General features: G+C 42.7%; 1 protein-coding gene across 1 annotated transcript; it reads left to right on the top strand.

Moving 5' to 3' along the window:
- Window positions 1–7,592: 7,592 nt before the first annotated feature.
- FMC1 (formation of mitochondrial complex V assembly factor 1 homolog) lies at window positions 7,593–11,679 on the top strand. Its single transcript, XM_080932353.1, has 2 exons — window positions 7,593–7,777; window positions 11,389–11,679. The coding sequence occupies exons 1-2, from the start codon at window positions 7,640–7,642 to the stop codon at window positions 11,590–11,592; spliced, it is 342 nt and encodes a 113-aa protein (XP_080788479.1). The 5' UTR covers window positions 7,593–7,639; the 3' UTR covers window positions 11,593–11,679.
- Window positions 11,680–13,978: the final 2,299 nt, after the last annotated feature.

Raw genomic sequence — 13,978 nt, 5'->3', positions numbered from 1 at the left:
CTGCTTTGTGTAGTTACCTACAGTAAGCTCAGACCCCAGCATAAGAGAGACACCTGCACCTATATAAAAAACTACTTGGAATAAGACTTCCATTTTGGTCCTCCTCTCTCTCTCTCTTGCTCTACCCACCTTGCCCCTCATCTTCCCCCTTTCCCCCCCTCTCAAAAAAAAAAAAAAAAAAAAAAAGAAAAGAAAAGAAAAAAGAAAGAAAAGAAAATTAAAATAGACTTCCATTTTGAGAAGGTGTCTAGTAAAATCTAATTTCCCAAGACCTCCCTGGGAACTGACATCCTGGTTGGCAAGTCAAGACATGAGTATTAGACAAATCCTGTCCTGGTTGACAAGACTTGAATGTTAGACAAGGCAAGTCCCCTGCCACAGTTAAATACCCCAGCCAATGGGGTCTTAACACCCCAAGCAGGATAAGTGTACAGCACAGACATGTCTCTATGGAAGTTCCCTATTCTTAAATCCTGGATGGTGGGATAATTTGGCACAGATGCTTGTAGATTTGAGGCTTAAAAGTCCTGTAAAATCTTAACCCAAAGTCATGGTTCAGCTCCCAAGTATTGAACGTGGTCCTGATGGGTCAGTCTTGGGGTGTGGCATTCAATAAACCATCCTTATGCCTGAGATTGGTGTTTGAATGGTGTCTGCAGCAATTCCCAGGCCCCAGCATGTACTTCTGTTGTTTTGCTAAATTACACTTTCCCCAATTGCTCCCTAAGTACTTCTGCTTACCTCTATAGGTTAATACTGCCCTCAACCCAGGGAAAGAACGTTTCTCTCAGCATCGGCCAACAGTTAATGCTTTGGTTTATTACTGGCTGGAGTAATGAGGACCTGCCTATCGAATGCTTAACACTGTGTCCGGTATTTACATCTGTAGGAGGTTGGGAGGTTTTTGTGTTCACAGATAAGCAGGAGGGGAGCTTGGAATGTTAAGCACACTAGGTTGTTCCTTCAAGGGAAGGAAGGCAATTCCTGTTATCTGGCTGCCCAGAAGCCTGGGAGCAAATGTGTTTAGTGGCCTGATGACTTTTGTGCTGTGTGATGGAGCAAATCCTCCCCAGCATCCTCACTGTACTTTTTGCTCAGTAAACCTATAGACTGCTGAACTTTTCACAGACTTTCAGTGTAGTCACATCTGATCTGCATTTAGCTTATTTGTTCCTCAAGAAGATTTATGTAAGATCTGCTGTATACATGCAGATCAGTTAAACATCAGCAAAATGGTTTTCACCTAATTGTGTCGTGCTTAAATATACCTAAAATAAAACTATGAGGGGTCAGACCCCAGAAGTCTGAACCATTACTTGCTACTGGGTCACGTTGACCTGAGCTGCCTCTGTGCAGCCTGCCGATGTCGCCACTGGTTGTGAAGGTTTTAAAGACCCCACATAGGCTCCCCAAGGCTCAGGGAACATGTCAGGAAAGGGATAGAGAGAATTTAAGGTCCAGAAGGTGTACTGCAAGATGCTGTCTTGTGGATAAGACATGGCCATTGCTCTCATGGACCTGACCTGCATGAGCCTGTACAGGATGGAGTTAATGAAACTTGTGAGCATCCCAACAGGCAGCACGAGTTGGACTCAATGCATTATGAGTGGCAAGAAAGGTGAGGACAGGAAGAAAGATTGGCACTTCCTGAGGCAAGTGGGAGAGATGAGCTGGGGACTTCCGAGGATGGGGAGGAGGGAGTTGGGGGTGCTTATGTTCAAAATGCATTGTTTACATGTGTCAAAGGATAAAAGATATTTTTTTAAAAGTTACTGTGTGAGGCTGGAGAGATGGCTCAGTGGTTAAGAGCACTGACTGCTCTTCCAGAGGTCCTGAGTTCAATTCCCAGCAACCACATGGTGGTTCACAACCATCTGTAATGGGATCTGATGCCCTCTTCTGGTGTGTCTGAAGACAATGACAGTGTACTCATATAAATAAAATATGCATATATGTTAAAATAAGTAAATAAATTTTTAAAAGAATTACTGTGTTTGAGGTCTTTGCTACAGCAAGCTAGCTAGTCTTTAATAAAGTTATAATTGGGGTTAAAGAGATGACTCAGTGGTTAAGAGTACTTACTGACTGCTCTTCCAGAGGTCCAGAGTTCAATTCCCAGTGGCCACGTGGTGGCTCCCAACCATCTGCAGTGGAATAAAGCTATAATTACAAGAAATTATAAAAATGTACTGTCCTCTATTTGAATATATAAGTCATTTGTTTCTGATAATTGTATAATCATGAAATTGGCACCAAAAACCAAGTGTTTTGTTACCATAGATTACATTTCTTTATTTACTTGTTTGTTTTGTGTGGTGTGTAGGTTTTGTGGTTTGCATAAGAATTGACCCCCAGAGATTTAAATGTTTAGGCACCAGGAAGTGGAACTCTTTGAAAAAATTAGAAGGATTAGAATTCATGGCCTTGTTGGAGGCAGTGTGTCACTGGGGGGTGGGCTGGTTTTGAGGTTACCAAAGCCCAGCTCTATCTCCTTGCTTTTGTGTCAGGGTGTAGCTCTCCACTTCTGTTCCTCACCATGGTAATCATGGACTCTGAAACAGCAAGCCAGTCCCTTAAGCATGGAGCCTTCTCACAGCAATCCAACACTAGTACTGTTGACCACTGTAATAACAAGAGGTTTTTATTCCGTGTACATGGGCTGCTCATCATCGCAGGGAGAGTCAACCCCGAACTCAAAAAAGCACACATCTTTTATACTTTTTTGTGAGGGGGTGAACTACTATTTTACCATTGGTCAGCAGTATAATTTTCAGAAAGAGGAGAGGAAGAGGGAGAAAAGGGGGGAGAAACTTTGGCAGTAAGGTTGCTGACAATTTGCATTCTCCTTGGAATTCAGTACAGGGAGGGGTAGGGGAGCTGTTCCTAAAGCAGTCATTTTTGTTTTGTCTTAACTCAGCTTGGTCAGTAGAGCTTGACCTGTCCACTAAAACTTTGTTTTTATATTTTCGGAAACCTGTTTATGTATTTCAAAACTTTGAGGGGTTTTGTCCTTGTTTTGTTTTTCAGAATTGGGTAATTAGAGCATGAGCTAACTATGACATGCGTCAGGGCCCTATCTAGGGCTTTCTAGAGGACCAGGTGGCTATCAGTCAGTACATTCTATGATTCTCCTGAGAATTATTTACTCAAGGAAGTCCCCTTAGGCTGAGGCAGGGTGGGCCGATGGGCCATTATTTCTGCATGGGTGGAGAGAAGGAGAATTTAAGAAATGTGTAGGGCGGGAAGTCAAGGGTAGATAATTTCCCACTGTGATTTTTTCAGTTTTATGTGTACATTTTAAAAATATTTTGTACAGGCTAATTTTATGTCTTCTTGACACAAACTAGAATCAGCAGGAGGAGCCTCAATTGAAAACAAAAAGTTTCTGTGGCATCCAGCTGTGGGCAAGCCTGTGGGGGCATTTTCTTAATTAGTGATTGATGACAGGGCCCAGCCCGTTATGGGTGGTGCCATCCCTGGGCTGGTGGTCCTGGGTTCTATAAGACAGAAGTCTCAGCAAGCCATGAGGAGCAATCCAGAAAGCAGCAGTCCTATGCAGCTTCTGAATAAGCTTCTGCCTCCAGATTCCTGCCCTGTTTTCGTTCCTGTCCTGACTTCCTTTTGTGAAGAACTGCTGAACAGAAGTGTAACTCAATGAAATCCTTTTCTCCCCAGGTTGCTGCTGCTTCATCCCAGCAGATTATATATACTTATTTATTGACAGGTTTTTTTTGTTTTGTTTTGTTTATTTATTTATTTATTTTGGTGTAGCCTTGGATATCCTGGAATTTACCCTGTAGGCCAGGCTGGTCTTGAACTCAGAGATCTGCTTGTCTCTGCCTTCTGAGTACTGGAATTAAAGGCATGCATCACCATTGTGGGGTGTGTGTGTGTATGTTAGATGTATGGTTATGTGAATGCAGATGCTTAAGAGGCTAGAAGCCAGATGCCCCGGAACTGGAATTGAGATGTGGAATGAATGTGCTGTGCTGGGTCCTCTGGAAGAGGTCGGCACTCTTAACCACTGAGCCATCTTTCTAACTCCATGTTTGCTCTATTTAACAAATGTGTGTTTTGGAGAGTGTGTTTGCTAGTATGCTCACTCGAATGCATGAATGGAGGTCAGTGGTTGACTCTCCTTATCTTTCATTTTGCTGCACCTTCTCTGTGGAGACAGGATTGCTTGAACTTGAAGCTTGTCATGTTGGCTAGCCCATCTGGCCAGCAGACCCCAGTGATCCCCCTGTCTACTACCCCCCAGCGCTGGGGGGCTGCTGGAGTTCTCAACTCAGGTCTTCATGCTAGAATATCAAACACTTTACCCATTGAGTGTCTCCCTGGTCTAGGATGCCATGTTTTGTTTATTCGTTCCTGTTAGTGGACAAAAATCAGGAGGTTTTATTTGTCTTGTTTTGTTGGGGTTTCAAGACAGGGTTTCTCTGTGTAGCTCTGGCTGTCCTGGAACTTACTACATAGATCCAGCTGTCCTTGAACTCAGAGATCCACCTGCCTCTGCCTCTGGAGCACAGGGATTAAAGGTGTGCACCACCACTGCCCAGCTCCGGTCAGTTGTTTTTATAGCCATGGTTTGCATATCAGGAATAACTTCTAAAGTAACATCACTTCTTTAACATTTAGGCTGTTTTTCAGATGGTCAGCACTTTAGTTCCTAAAAGTGCCACAGTTGCTAGCCTGGTTTGCAAAGCTTTCCAGAATCAGTCAGCAAGGGAGAAACTATGCAAGAGAGTCACATAGTTTATAGACAGACAGTTTATAGCAGAAAGAGAATCAGCCGCCAAGCATGATGGTTTATGCCTGTAATCCCAGTGTGTAGGTAGCTGATATAGGAGAGTCAGAGACTGAAAGACAGCCCAGGCTATGTGGCAAGTTCCAGAAAAGTCTAGGCTTTGTCCTGAGACCCTATATCAAAATAACTTAAATACAGTACTTAAAGAGAATTAACTTTACAAATAAACACCTGGCCAGGGGTTTGAAGGCACAATCCCAGGCACAGAGTTGAAATCCCAGTAGTTGGAGATGGAGGCCGGGAATCAGGAGTTCAAGGCCAGCCTCCACAGATATAACAGGCTGGAGTTTCAGTCCAGCCTCACTCAACTAAAAGGAAAGACTGACACTGTGTCTCCTCTTCATAGTGTTTTTGCTGTTTAGCTAAAACAAAAGCACAAACAACAAAAACAAACCAAACAAAACAAAAAAAACCCCCAAACAAACCAACAAATGCATGTTTGTGCCCACAGAGGCCAGGAGAAGGCATCAGGTCCTATGTGGCTCCAGGTACCCAGGGATGGCCTAAGGTCATATGCAGCATCTCCCCTTAGGGCCTTGCATTTCCAGTCCTGCTCTGCCAAGTCCAGCAAGGCTGGGCTTTGAACAGAATCTGAAGTGTTAAATCTCGACTGTGTAATGTAACTGTTTATATTTATTGTCAGTAGGTTCTCTTGCTTCCGCTAGGTTAAAACTGAAAAAAAAAAAAAAAGTGAACAAACAAGGAGGGTTAATTTGGGATTAGCAACTTTGATTTGTTGTTAGAGGTTCTAAATTCAATTCCCAGATGGCATCTGTAAGCACCTACATTGGGATTCTGCCGCCCTCTCCTGGCGTGCAGGTATACATGCAGATAGAACGCTCACTCATAGACTTATAGTCTATGAGCTTGGGGCCTGTGCACAGGAGCAGGAAGAGAGACATAGTTTCATATGGGTACGGACTAAGCATTTGGTCTGGGTTCTAATAGAAGGCAGTAGCTTAAGAAAAAAATGTAATTTGAGGCAGGGTCTCACAGAGGCCAGATTGCTTCCTCTTCCTCCTCAGGATGCCACCACGAATGAGAAAACTAACTTGAACCTTACTATGTAAACCATAAGGGCCTAGAGCAGCTTCTAATACACACCAAGCAACTCCAAGAACCCCGAGGGTACGTAGGAATACTAAGGCGGTATGCAGGCTGTTAAGGATTGGGGAAAGACGCTAGCTCAGATATCTGAACAAAGGGGCACAAGAAGCGACCGGTGCTAGACGAAGGTTAAGCTATAAGAAGCTGATGAGGTAGGGTCTACTAGGGCATCTTAAATAGACTGAACTGCCTCTTAGAAAACGAAGAGCCACTGACTCCTTAAAATGTGGTTTTGCGACACGGCGGTGATGGTGTCAGCCTTTAATCCCTGCACTCGGGAGGCAGATTAATTTCTGAGTTCAATACAACCTGGTCTACAGAGCGAGTTCTTGGACCTCACACCCCCTCCCCAAAAGTGGTTTTGTCCAAGGTATTCAATTAGGAAAAAAACATAATTCCTAATTGTCCCTAATTAATTTCTACTATAGTGGGTACTAATTTCTCGCCGTCCTATACTTATAGCCCACTTAAAAATTCGAAAACACAACCATCCTAATACGTCATTGGCTGCGGAAATGGCCTCAGCACTGCTACCGGAAACAGAAACTGACCACTATATAAACGCCACCTAACGACCAGTTTAGAGCAAAGACAAACCCTGAAAGTAGCCCAATCGGAAGGGGCTTGGCTTTTTCCGTTAAAATCTGACAAAGAATAGGACCGGAGGGAGTCTCGAAGAACTGGTTTTCTCAGCCGGTTTTGCCCTGTCGTCCATCAGGATCACTTTTGCGCAGGCGCAGAGCTACTTCACACAGAAACACGAACACGTAAGCAAAAGCGGGAGCCCGTTCGGCTTCGTTGCATCCACGGTTTGCAGGGTGAAACTGTTGACTCTCGGTGTCTAAACTACATTTCCCAGCAGGCATCTGTTTCATACTGAAACTAAGTGTGGTTCTCTGCGATAGGGTAAAAACAATAAATTTAAGTGATGACGTACGAAACAGGAAATAACTTGATTATAGTGTTTGAGGGCAACGATAGAAGAAGCCCCAGTGGCCTAATGGATAAGGCATTGGCCTCCTAAGCCAGGGATTGTGGGTTCGAGTCCCATCTGGGGTGATGTCATTTTTATTCTTAATTACCTTAGGTGATGATTATTGTGAATCGCACCCACTATTCATTTAATGTATTTATTTTGAGACAAGGTCTCTACATAGTTCTGGCTGTCTCGGAACAGACTCCGTAGACCAGAATAGTCTGCATTCTGAGATCCGCCTTTTTCTGGCGGCAGTAAAGGCGAGTACCACAACGCTCGGCCATTTTGTTTTAAAACCAGAGAAACTGATAAGAGGCTTTACTAGTTGAGGGGCTGCAGTTTGCCATAGCAGGATATGAGTCCACTTTCTTCCCCTAGGCTGCGGGTTTCATAAAGTTTGGAGGTCGGTACGTCTTATTTTGACATTCCTGGTAGAAATAGTTAAGATCTTTCTGGCGTGACCTAGATCAAATCTACATACTCTCTTGCCAGAGACCTTTTCTCTGAGACTCAGCGACCATCAGCTTATGGAAGTCTAAAGTGACGCAGTCAGAAAGGCCGAGAGGATTCGGTACCTTCCCTTGCTTTTCTTCGGATCCCCGATCCCCTGAGGTGTCACTTGGGGTTTCACTCGCAGGGCAGTCGGTAGACGGCGCTGTGGGGCGGAGTGGGCGGGCGAGCATCTCACCCTAGACGGTGCGGGCGAGGGCGCCAGAGGGTTAGGGACCAGGCTCGCCAAGGACAGGAAAATGGCGGCCTTGGGGTCCCCGGCACGCACTCTGCGGGGCCTTCTGCGGGAGCTGCGCTACCTGAACGCGGCCACCGGGCGACCATATCGCGACACAGAAGCCTACCGGTACCTGGTTAAGGCTTTCCAAGCACATCGGGTACGGAAGCCGCGTCTAGTGGGCTCCAGGTGGCGAGAAGGGAAGATGAGAGGGTGGTCTGGGCAGGGTGATGATGGGGTCCCAGGGCAAACGTGTCAGAGTCGACATGTCCTCCACCTGCGGTCCTCACTACACAATCCAACCCCTCGGCTAACCTGTGGTCTCAAATCCTCTACTGGCCTAGAAGCCGCGTGCGGTGCACCTTCCTAGGGACTTCCTATCTGCCACCCACCAGGGTGGAGCTGTCTCTGACGATTTCATTGGTTTGTCTGGTACGGGGAGTGTGAAAGGGGGTAAGGGACGGGCATTGTGTGAAGTAGGTCCTAAAAGGCACAAGGGGACAAGCGTCCCCTCTCCTTACCCTTTCCACATTAAAGTCAGGAAGCAATGTTTTTGTGGTTCGGCACGCGCTTGCTCGTGTGTGGGCGTGGGCGCTTGCTTGCTTGCTTGTGTGTTGGTGGGGAGTGAAGATACAGAATTTCAGTATTAATCTGGCGGACCTGGAATTTGCTGTTTAGACCAGACTGACCTTGAACTCACATCTGATTGCCTTTTTCTCCTGAGTGTGGGGCTTAAAGGCATGGGCCAGGCATAAGCAATTTTTAAGGCAATTTAGTAGGGAGTCTTCACGAGTTAAAGAGTTTCATTTATTAATGGCCTTTCATCACTGAGGAAGGCAATATCTTGTATTCTACAGAGACTGTATACATCTTTAGCTTGTTGTATGACAGGATACATGTTTTACTGGTGTAACAAACATACAGAATGCTGTCCTTGAGAAGTACCATTGTGGAATCCACAGTTCCTATCCCTCTTAGAAAGGAATGGAAGATGGTTAATTTTCCAAATGAGGTAGTGCTCAATTCTCTGCCTTTTGGACAAAATCAAATGCAAGAGGCGTAGCTAAGGCTCAGGGACAGTTACCTACAAATGATGAAGCAGAACTATAATTTAGGGGAAGGAAAACTAATGCTCTTGAGCAATTAACTGCTGAATTTGAGCAGTGCAAAGTCTTAGAACTATAACTCACTTAGCTTTTAAAACGTCATGTAAGGGACTGTGAATTGAGAACCAGGACCAAATATCAAGAGTAAGATGTGACTGGGAGTGGTGGCACATGTCCTTTAATCCCAGCACTTGGGAGGCAGAGGCAGGTGGATCTCTGAGTTTGAGGCCAGCCTGGTCTACATAGGGAGTTCCAGGACAGCCAGGACTACACAGAGAAACCTTGGCTCTGAAAACAAACAAACTCAAACCACCTGAAGAGCCATAAAATAGGATCAAGTTTAGCATAAATAGTTGCTACAGGCATAAGCAGGGAACTGTGGTATGAAGAAGAGGTGGTTAAGAATGGCTAGGAGGCTATAATTAGGGATCTGGAATTCGCAAGTTAATGGAGGTTAGGAAAACTAAGGGTACAGGGAAAGGAAACGAATAATCAAATGGCAAAACCAAGTTTCAAATAGGGGAAGATAAGGTAGGTAGGTATATATGACTGCAGTTGTACCTGAGGGTGCTTTGTACTAAAGGTTTTGAAATTCCTCACAAAAAGCATTTGGGAGGCAAAGGTAGTCCGATCTCTGAGTTTGAGCCCAGTCTACTCTAGAGATAAATTTCAGATTAGCCAGAGCTCCATATTGAAGCCCTATCTAGAAAAAAAGAAAAAAGAAAACAGTAAACAGTAACAACTAAAGAAATTCCTGAGAAAAACACCCTTAATTCATGCTCAGAATTCCAGGGCTGGGCCAGGCTTGGTGGGCCACACGTTCAATCCCTGAAGCATGGGTGAGCTGATTTTGAATTCAAGGCTAACCAGAAGTACCCAGTCTCAGGAAACTAGCAAAAACACAAACAAACAAAACAAAAACAACTTAAGACTCCAAGACTGAGGCCCTAGGTATGCCTCCAGTGATGGGGAGAAAAAGAAATCTGAGGCCTCACTCTACCAACTGCACATAAAAATAAATCTTAAATATATATATATATATATATATATATATATATTTATATATATATTTATATATATATACATATACATACATACACATATATATTTAAGATTTATTTTAAGATTTATTATATATATATAATCTTTGGGGGGACATGCATGCCAAACATGGGGGCAGTCAGAAAACAGTCAATTTTCTTTCTCTACTGTGTGGATTTTAGGAATTGAACTCTGGGCATCAGCTCTGACTGGTAGCAAGTGTCCTTACCCACTGAGCTGTATCAATCAGCAACTGTACCTTGGTCTTTGGAGATAGGATCAAAGTGATTTTCAAGCCGACTAGGATACATAGTGAGACTCTCTTCTACGTTATCTCCACATACATGTACTAACTCTGACCCAGGAGTGACTGTGGTGTCCCATACCTGTAAATCTCAGCATTTGTAAGACCAAGGCAAGAAGGCTGAATCACAGGCCTTGCTATGCAGTATGACCTTCCTCATCTTAAAAAAATTTTTTCTCATTAGAGCAGTTGAGCTCTGCTGTAGTGCATTTAAATATTATACATTCTAGTTTTCAGATTTTCACCTTGGACATTCAGATTGAGAAAGGGAATTATGTATACAGTGGTATCCAGGGACTAATCCACACATCCCCAAGTATGCTCAAATTTTTGATGTTCCTGATCCTTTCTCACAACCTCAGAACCCCAAATAGTTAAGGATACAGTACTGATAATGAAGCATTGTAAAGAACAACCATGATCAGGAGTCACTCTGGATATTGATAAAGACTTTATAGTTTAAAGGCATTAGAATCCAGATGTTCCAAATGGTTAAGTTGTAAAAACAAGTTTAATATTAAAACATACTTATTTCATATACATATGTATATACATATATACATACATAATCTTCATTTTGTTACAGTTGAGTACAAAGCCATTCTTTTTTAGATAAAATAAATTTCTGACTTTGGCGTGAAAGGTGTCAGGTCTCAGGGAACCCATATATCCAGTATGAGCTGGAGCTGAACTATAGGATTTCTGGAGGCTATATAAAAATCAGTACTACTGAGAAACAGGTTGTCTACCCAATAAAGGAGCCATTTTCCTTGCTCCTAGCAGAAGGGACTTGGTCTGTGCTGGCATCCTGGTCCCTCCTACTCTCCTGCCTCAACTCCCAGGGCTGTTCCAGTTCACTCAGTCCCTCCCTGAAAGTCCCCCCATCCTGCTACTCATTCTCCTTAAATTCTATCTCTCACTGTTTCATGCCATGTTCACTATTTCTTTTTCTCTGTGTGTGGACTCACCAGATGTTTTCTCTCTAGTCACAATAAAATCCACTCCATGGAATGGTCATTTCTGTGCTTGCTTTAATGTACCCCTCACATACAAAACATGTATGTATTGTTTAAGCCATAGAACACAAAGCAGCCTTAATTTGTTTAAATGGAGGAAAAGCATGTATTCTTTATGTGATAAACAGACCTGGAGGTCAGCTTTCCTAATTTTCCTATGCTGCTATGGAAGCATTAAATACGCACATATCCATGTTTGTATTTTGTTTACTTTGTAGAGAGAGCTTATCAATCCTCCCTCTGTGGGGGTGGGTCCATAGGTGGTGTTAACAGACTAGCTGACTTTGCTCATTCCTTTTTTCAGGTCACTAGTGAGAAGCTGTGCAGAGCCCAACACGAACTTCACTTCCAAGCTGCTACCTATCTCTGCCTCTTGCGTAGCATCCGGCAACATGTAGCCCTTCATCAGGAATTTCATGGCAAGGGTGAGCGTTCAGTGGAAGAGTCTGCGGGTTTGGTGGGCCTCCAGTTGCCCCGTCAGCCTGGAGGAAAGGGCTGGGAGCCATGATGCAGAAAGTCCTCCGATGTCTCTACTTTCAAGAATGTAACCATCTCTACCACTATGTATTTATCATTAAATCTTTTTTAAAGTGCAGTTTTTGGTTTTTGTTTGCTCTTTTGTAATTTTGTTGACTGAGTAGCTAGGGAAATAAAGTTGGAGTGAATCTGCTGAACTTCTTTCCATTGGGTTCACTGATGTTCTTCTGTCAGTGCTCTTGCGCATGAAGGCTCATGTGGAGATCAGAGTCTGACAAAGGGATGCCCTTCTCAAGAACTTCTCTGCCTTGTTTCTTGAGACAATGTCTTTCACTGAACTTGGAGTTCACTGTTTTGAGTTCAGTGACTACCTAACCTAGCAAGTCTCCAGGATCTTTGTCTTGGCTCCCCAGCTCTGGGGTTAGAAACATGAACCGCCATGACTATGTACGTGGGTGCTAGGGATTCAAACTCAGGCCCTTATGTGTGCACACTTTATCCAGTGAGCCTGCTCCATAGTCCCTGGTTTAATTTGAAAACTTAGGGCTTTTGTTGTTTTTAGTAATAAATGGAGAGATGGGTTTAGTGGTCAAGAATGTGTATATTACTCTTGCAGAGGATCTGAGGTTGTTTCCCAGCACCCATGTCAGGTAGCTAAAAACCACCTTTTGTAACTCTGGTCTATACAGGTACCTTTACTCATGTGCATACTCACACACATACATAATTTAAAAATAAAGTTTTGCTTGTTTGTTTTGTTTTGTTTTAGATAGGGTCTTGGTGTGTAGTTCTGACTGGCCTGGAACTTGCTGTGTAGAACAGGCAGACCTCAAACTCACAGCAACCTGCCTGCCTGTCTTAAGAGTACTGGGATTAAAGCACCACCATGCTGTAGTCTTTTGTTCTTTTTTTAAGATTTATTTTGTATCTGTGAGTACACTGTTGATGTCTTCAGACACACCAGAAGAGGGCATGGGAATACATTACAGATGGTTGTGAGCCATCGTGAATGCTAAACTCTTAACATAAATATTTACAATATAAAAATAATGCAAGCCTATTCTTATTCTAATGCCATAATTATAATACCCATAATTTATCCTTTGTCTCTTCTCACACTTCCATTGCTTTTGGTAAGCACTATCAAGTTTACCATGCATCGTTCAACGTATTTCCTATACCTAGATAAACACATAAATATATGGATGGGTATCTTTCTAAAGTTTTATTTTCTTATTGTATGGTATGTGTGAGTGCAGGCAGAGAGGTCAGAGGACAATTTTAGGGGGTCAGTTCTCCCCTTCCACAGTGTGATCCAGGGACTTTGTCTTAATGCTCCAAATGCTTTGCCAACCCGCCAGTCCTGCCTGTCTTTTATAAAAGTACACAGCTATGATGTGTTGAGGAGAGACGTGAAGATGTAGATGACAGTAATGCCACACAGTAAGCTAACAACAGCAGGAGATATTACTTCTTTAGGTCTCATAAGCAATAACTCTTACGTACAGTTGAACCCACCCACAGGATGTCCAGAAAGAGGGACTAGAATGAACACATTAACATCTACCTCTCATGACTGTCAACTTGCTTTAAACTGCACTTGAAAGAAATGGTTCTACTGCTTAGCTAATCTATAAAACTTGGACTATTTAATCTGCCGCAACCTCCTTCTGCATGTTCTACTCACTTCCTATCCCTTGGTCTTCACTGTGTCTGCCCCCAGTTCATGCACTCATAAACTTTTCTTTTAGTTAAAAAAAATTTGTGGACAATTCTGACAATTATTTTCTCCAACTCTGAAGATATATAATGTAGAATTTTCAGAAGTCAATACCAGGAGAATTGAAGAGAACAGTAGACAGAACCAGTAAAGGGAATATATAAATTTAATGTTACTGAATCAAGTTCTTATGCTCTACCAGTTTTTATATGCCACATGAAGGTTAAAATTCCTTAAGTATCTCAAAATTCAACCTTTCTCCTACGTGGAAAGGAATTTTAACATTTAATATTTTTTTCTAGTTCCAATCCCATTAAACTCATAGATTAAACTAGTTTAGCATTTCAGGAAAATATATAATTTAAAAATTTTGTAGAGTGAATAGTTCATATAAGAAATTCAATTTATACTTATATTTTCTTTTTTTAAAAAAAGATGTATTTATTTACTATACATAAGTACACTGTAGCTGTTTTCAGACACACCAGAAGACAGCATCAGATCTCATTACACATGGTCATGAGCCACCATGTGGTTGCTGCGATTTGAACTCAGCAGTCAGTGCTCTTAACCACTGAGCCATCTCTCCAGCCCTGTATTTTCCATATTATAAATTTACATTCATTGAGAAATATTTTACTATTCAAAAGTGTAGAAATATATAGTACTAAAAGTATAATTTCACCCGAGTTAAAAT

The sequence above is a fragment of the Micromys minutus genome, assembly GCF_963924665.1.
Source record: "Micromys minutus genome assembly, chromosome: 18".
Taxonomy (NCBI): Eukaryota; Metazoa; Chordata; class Mammalia; order Rodentia; family Muridae; genus Micromys; species Micromys minutus.
Note: the sequence above shows the minus strand (reverse complement) of the source record. Positions and strands in the feature narration are given on the sequence as shown.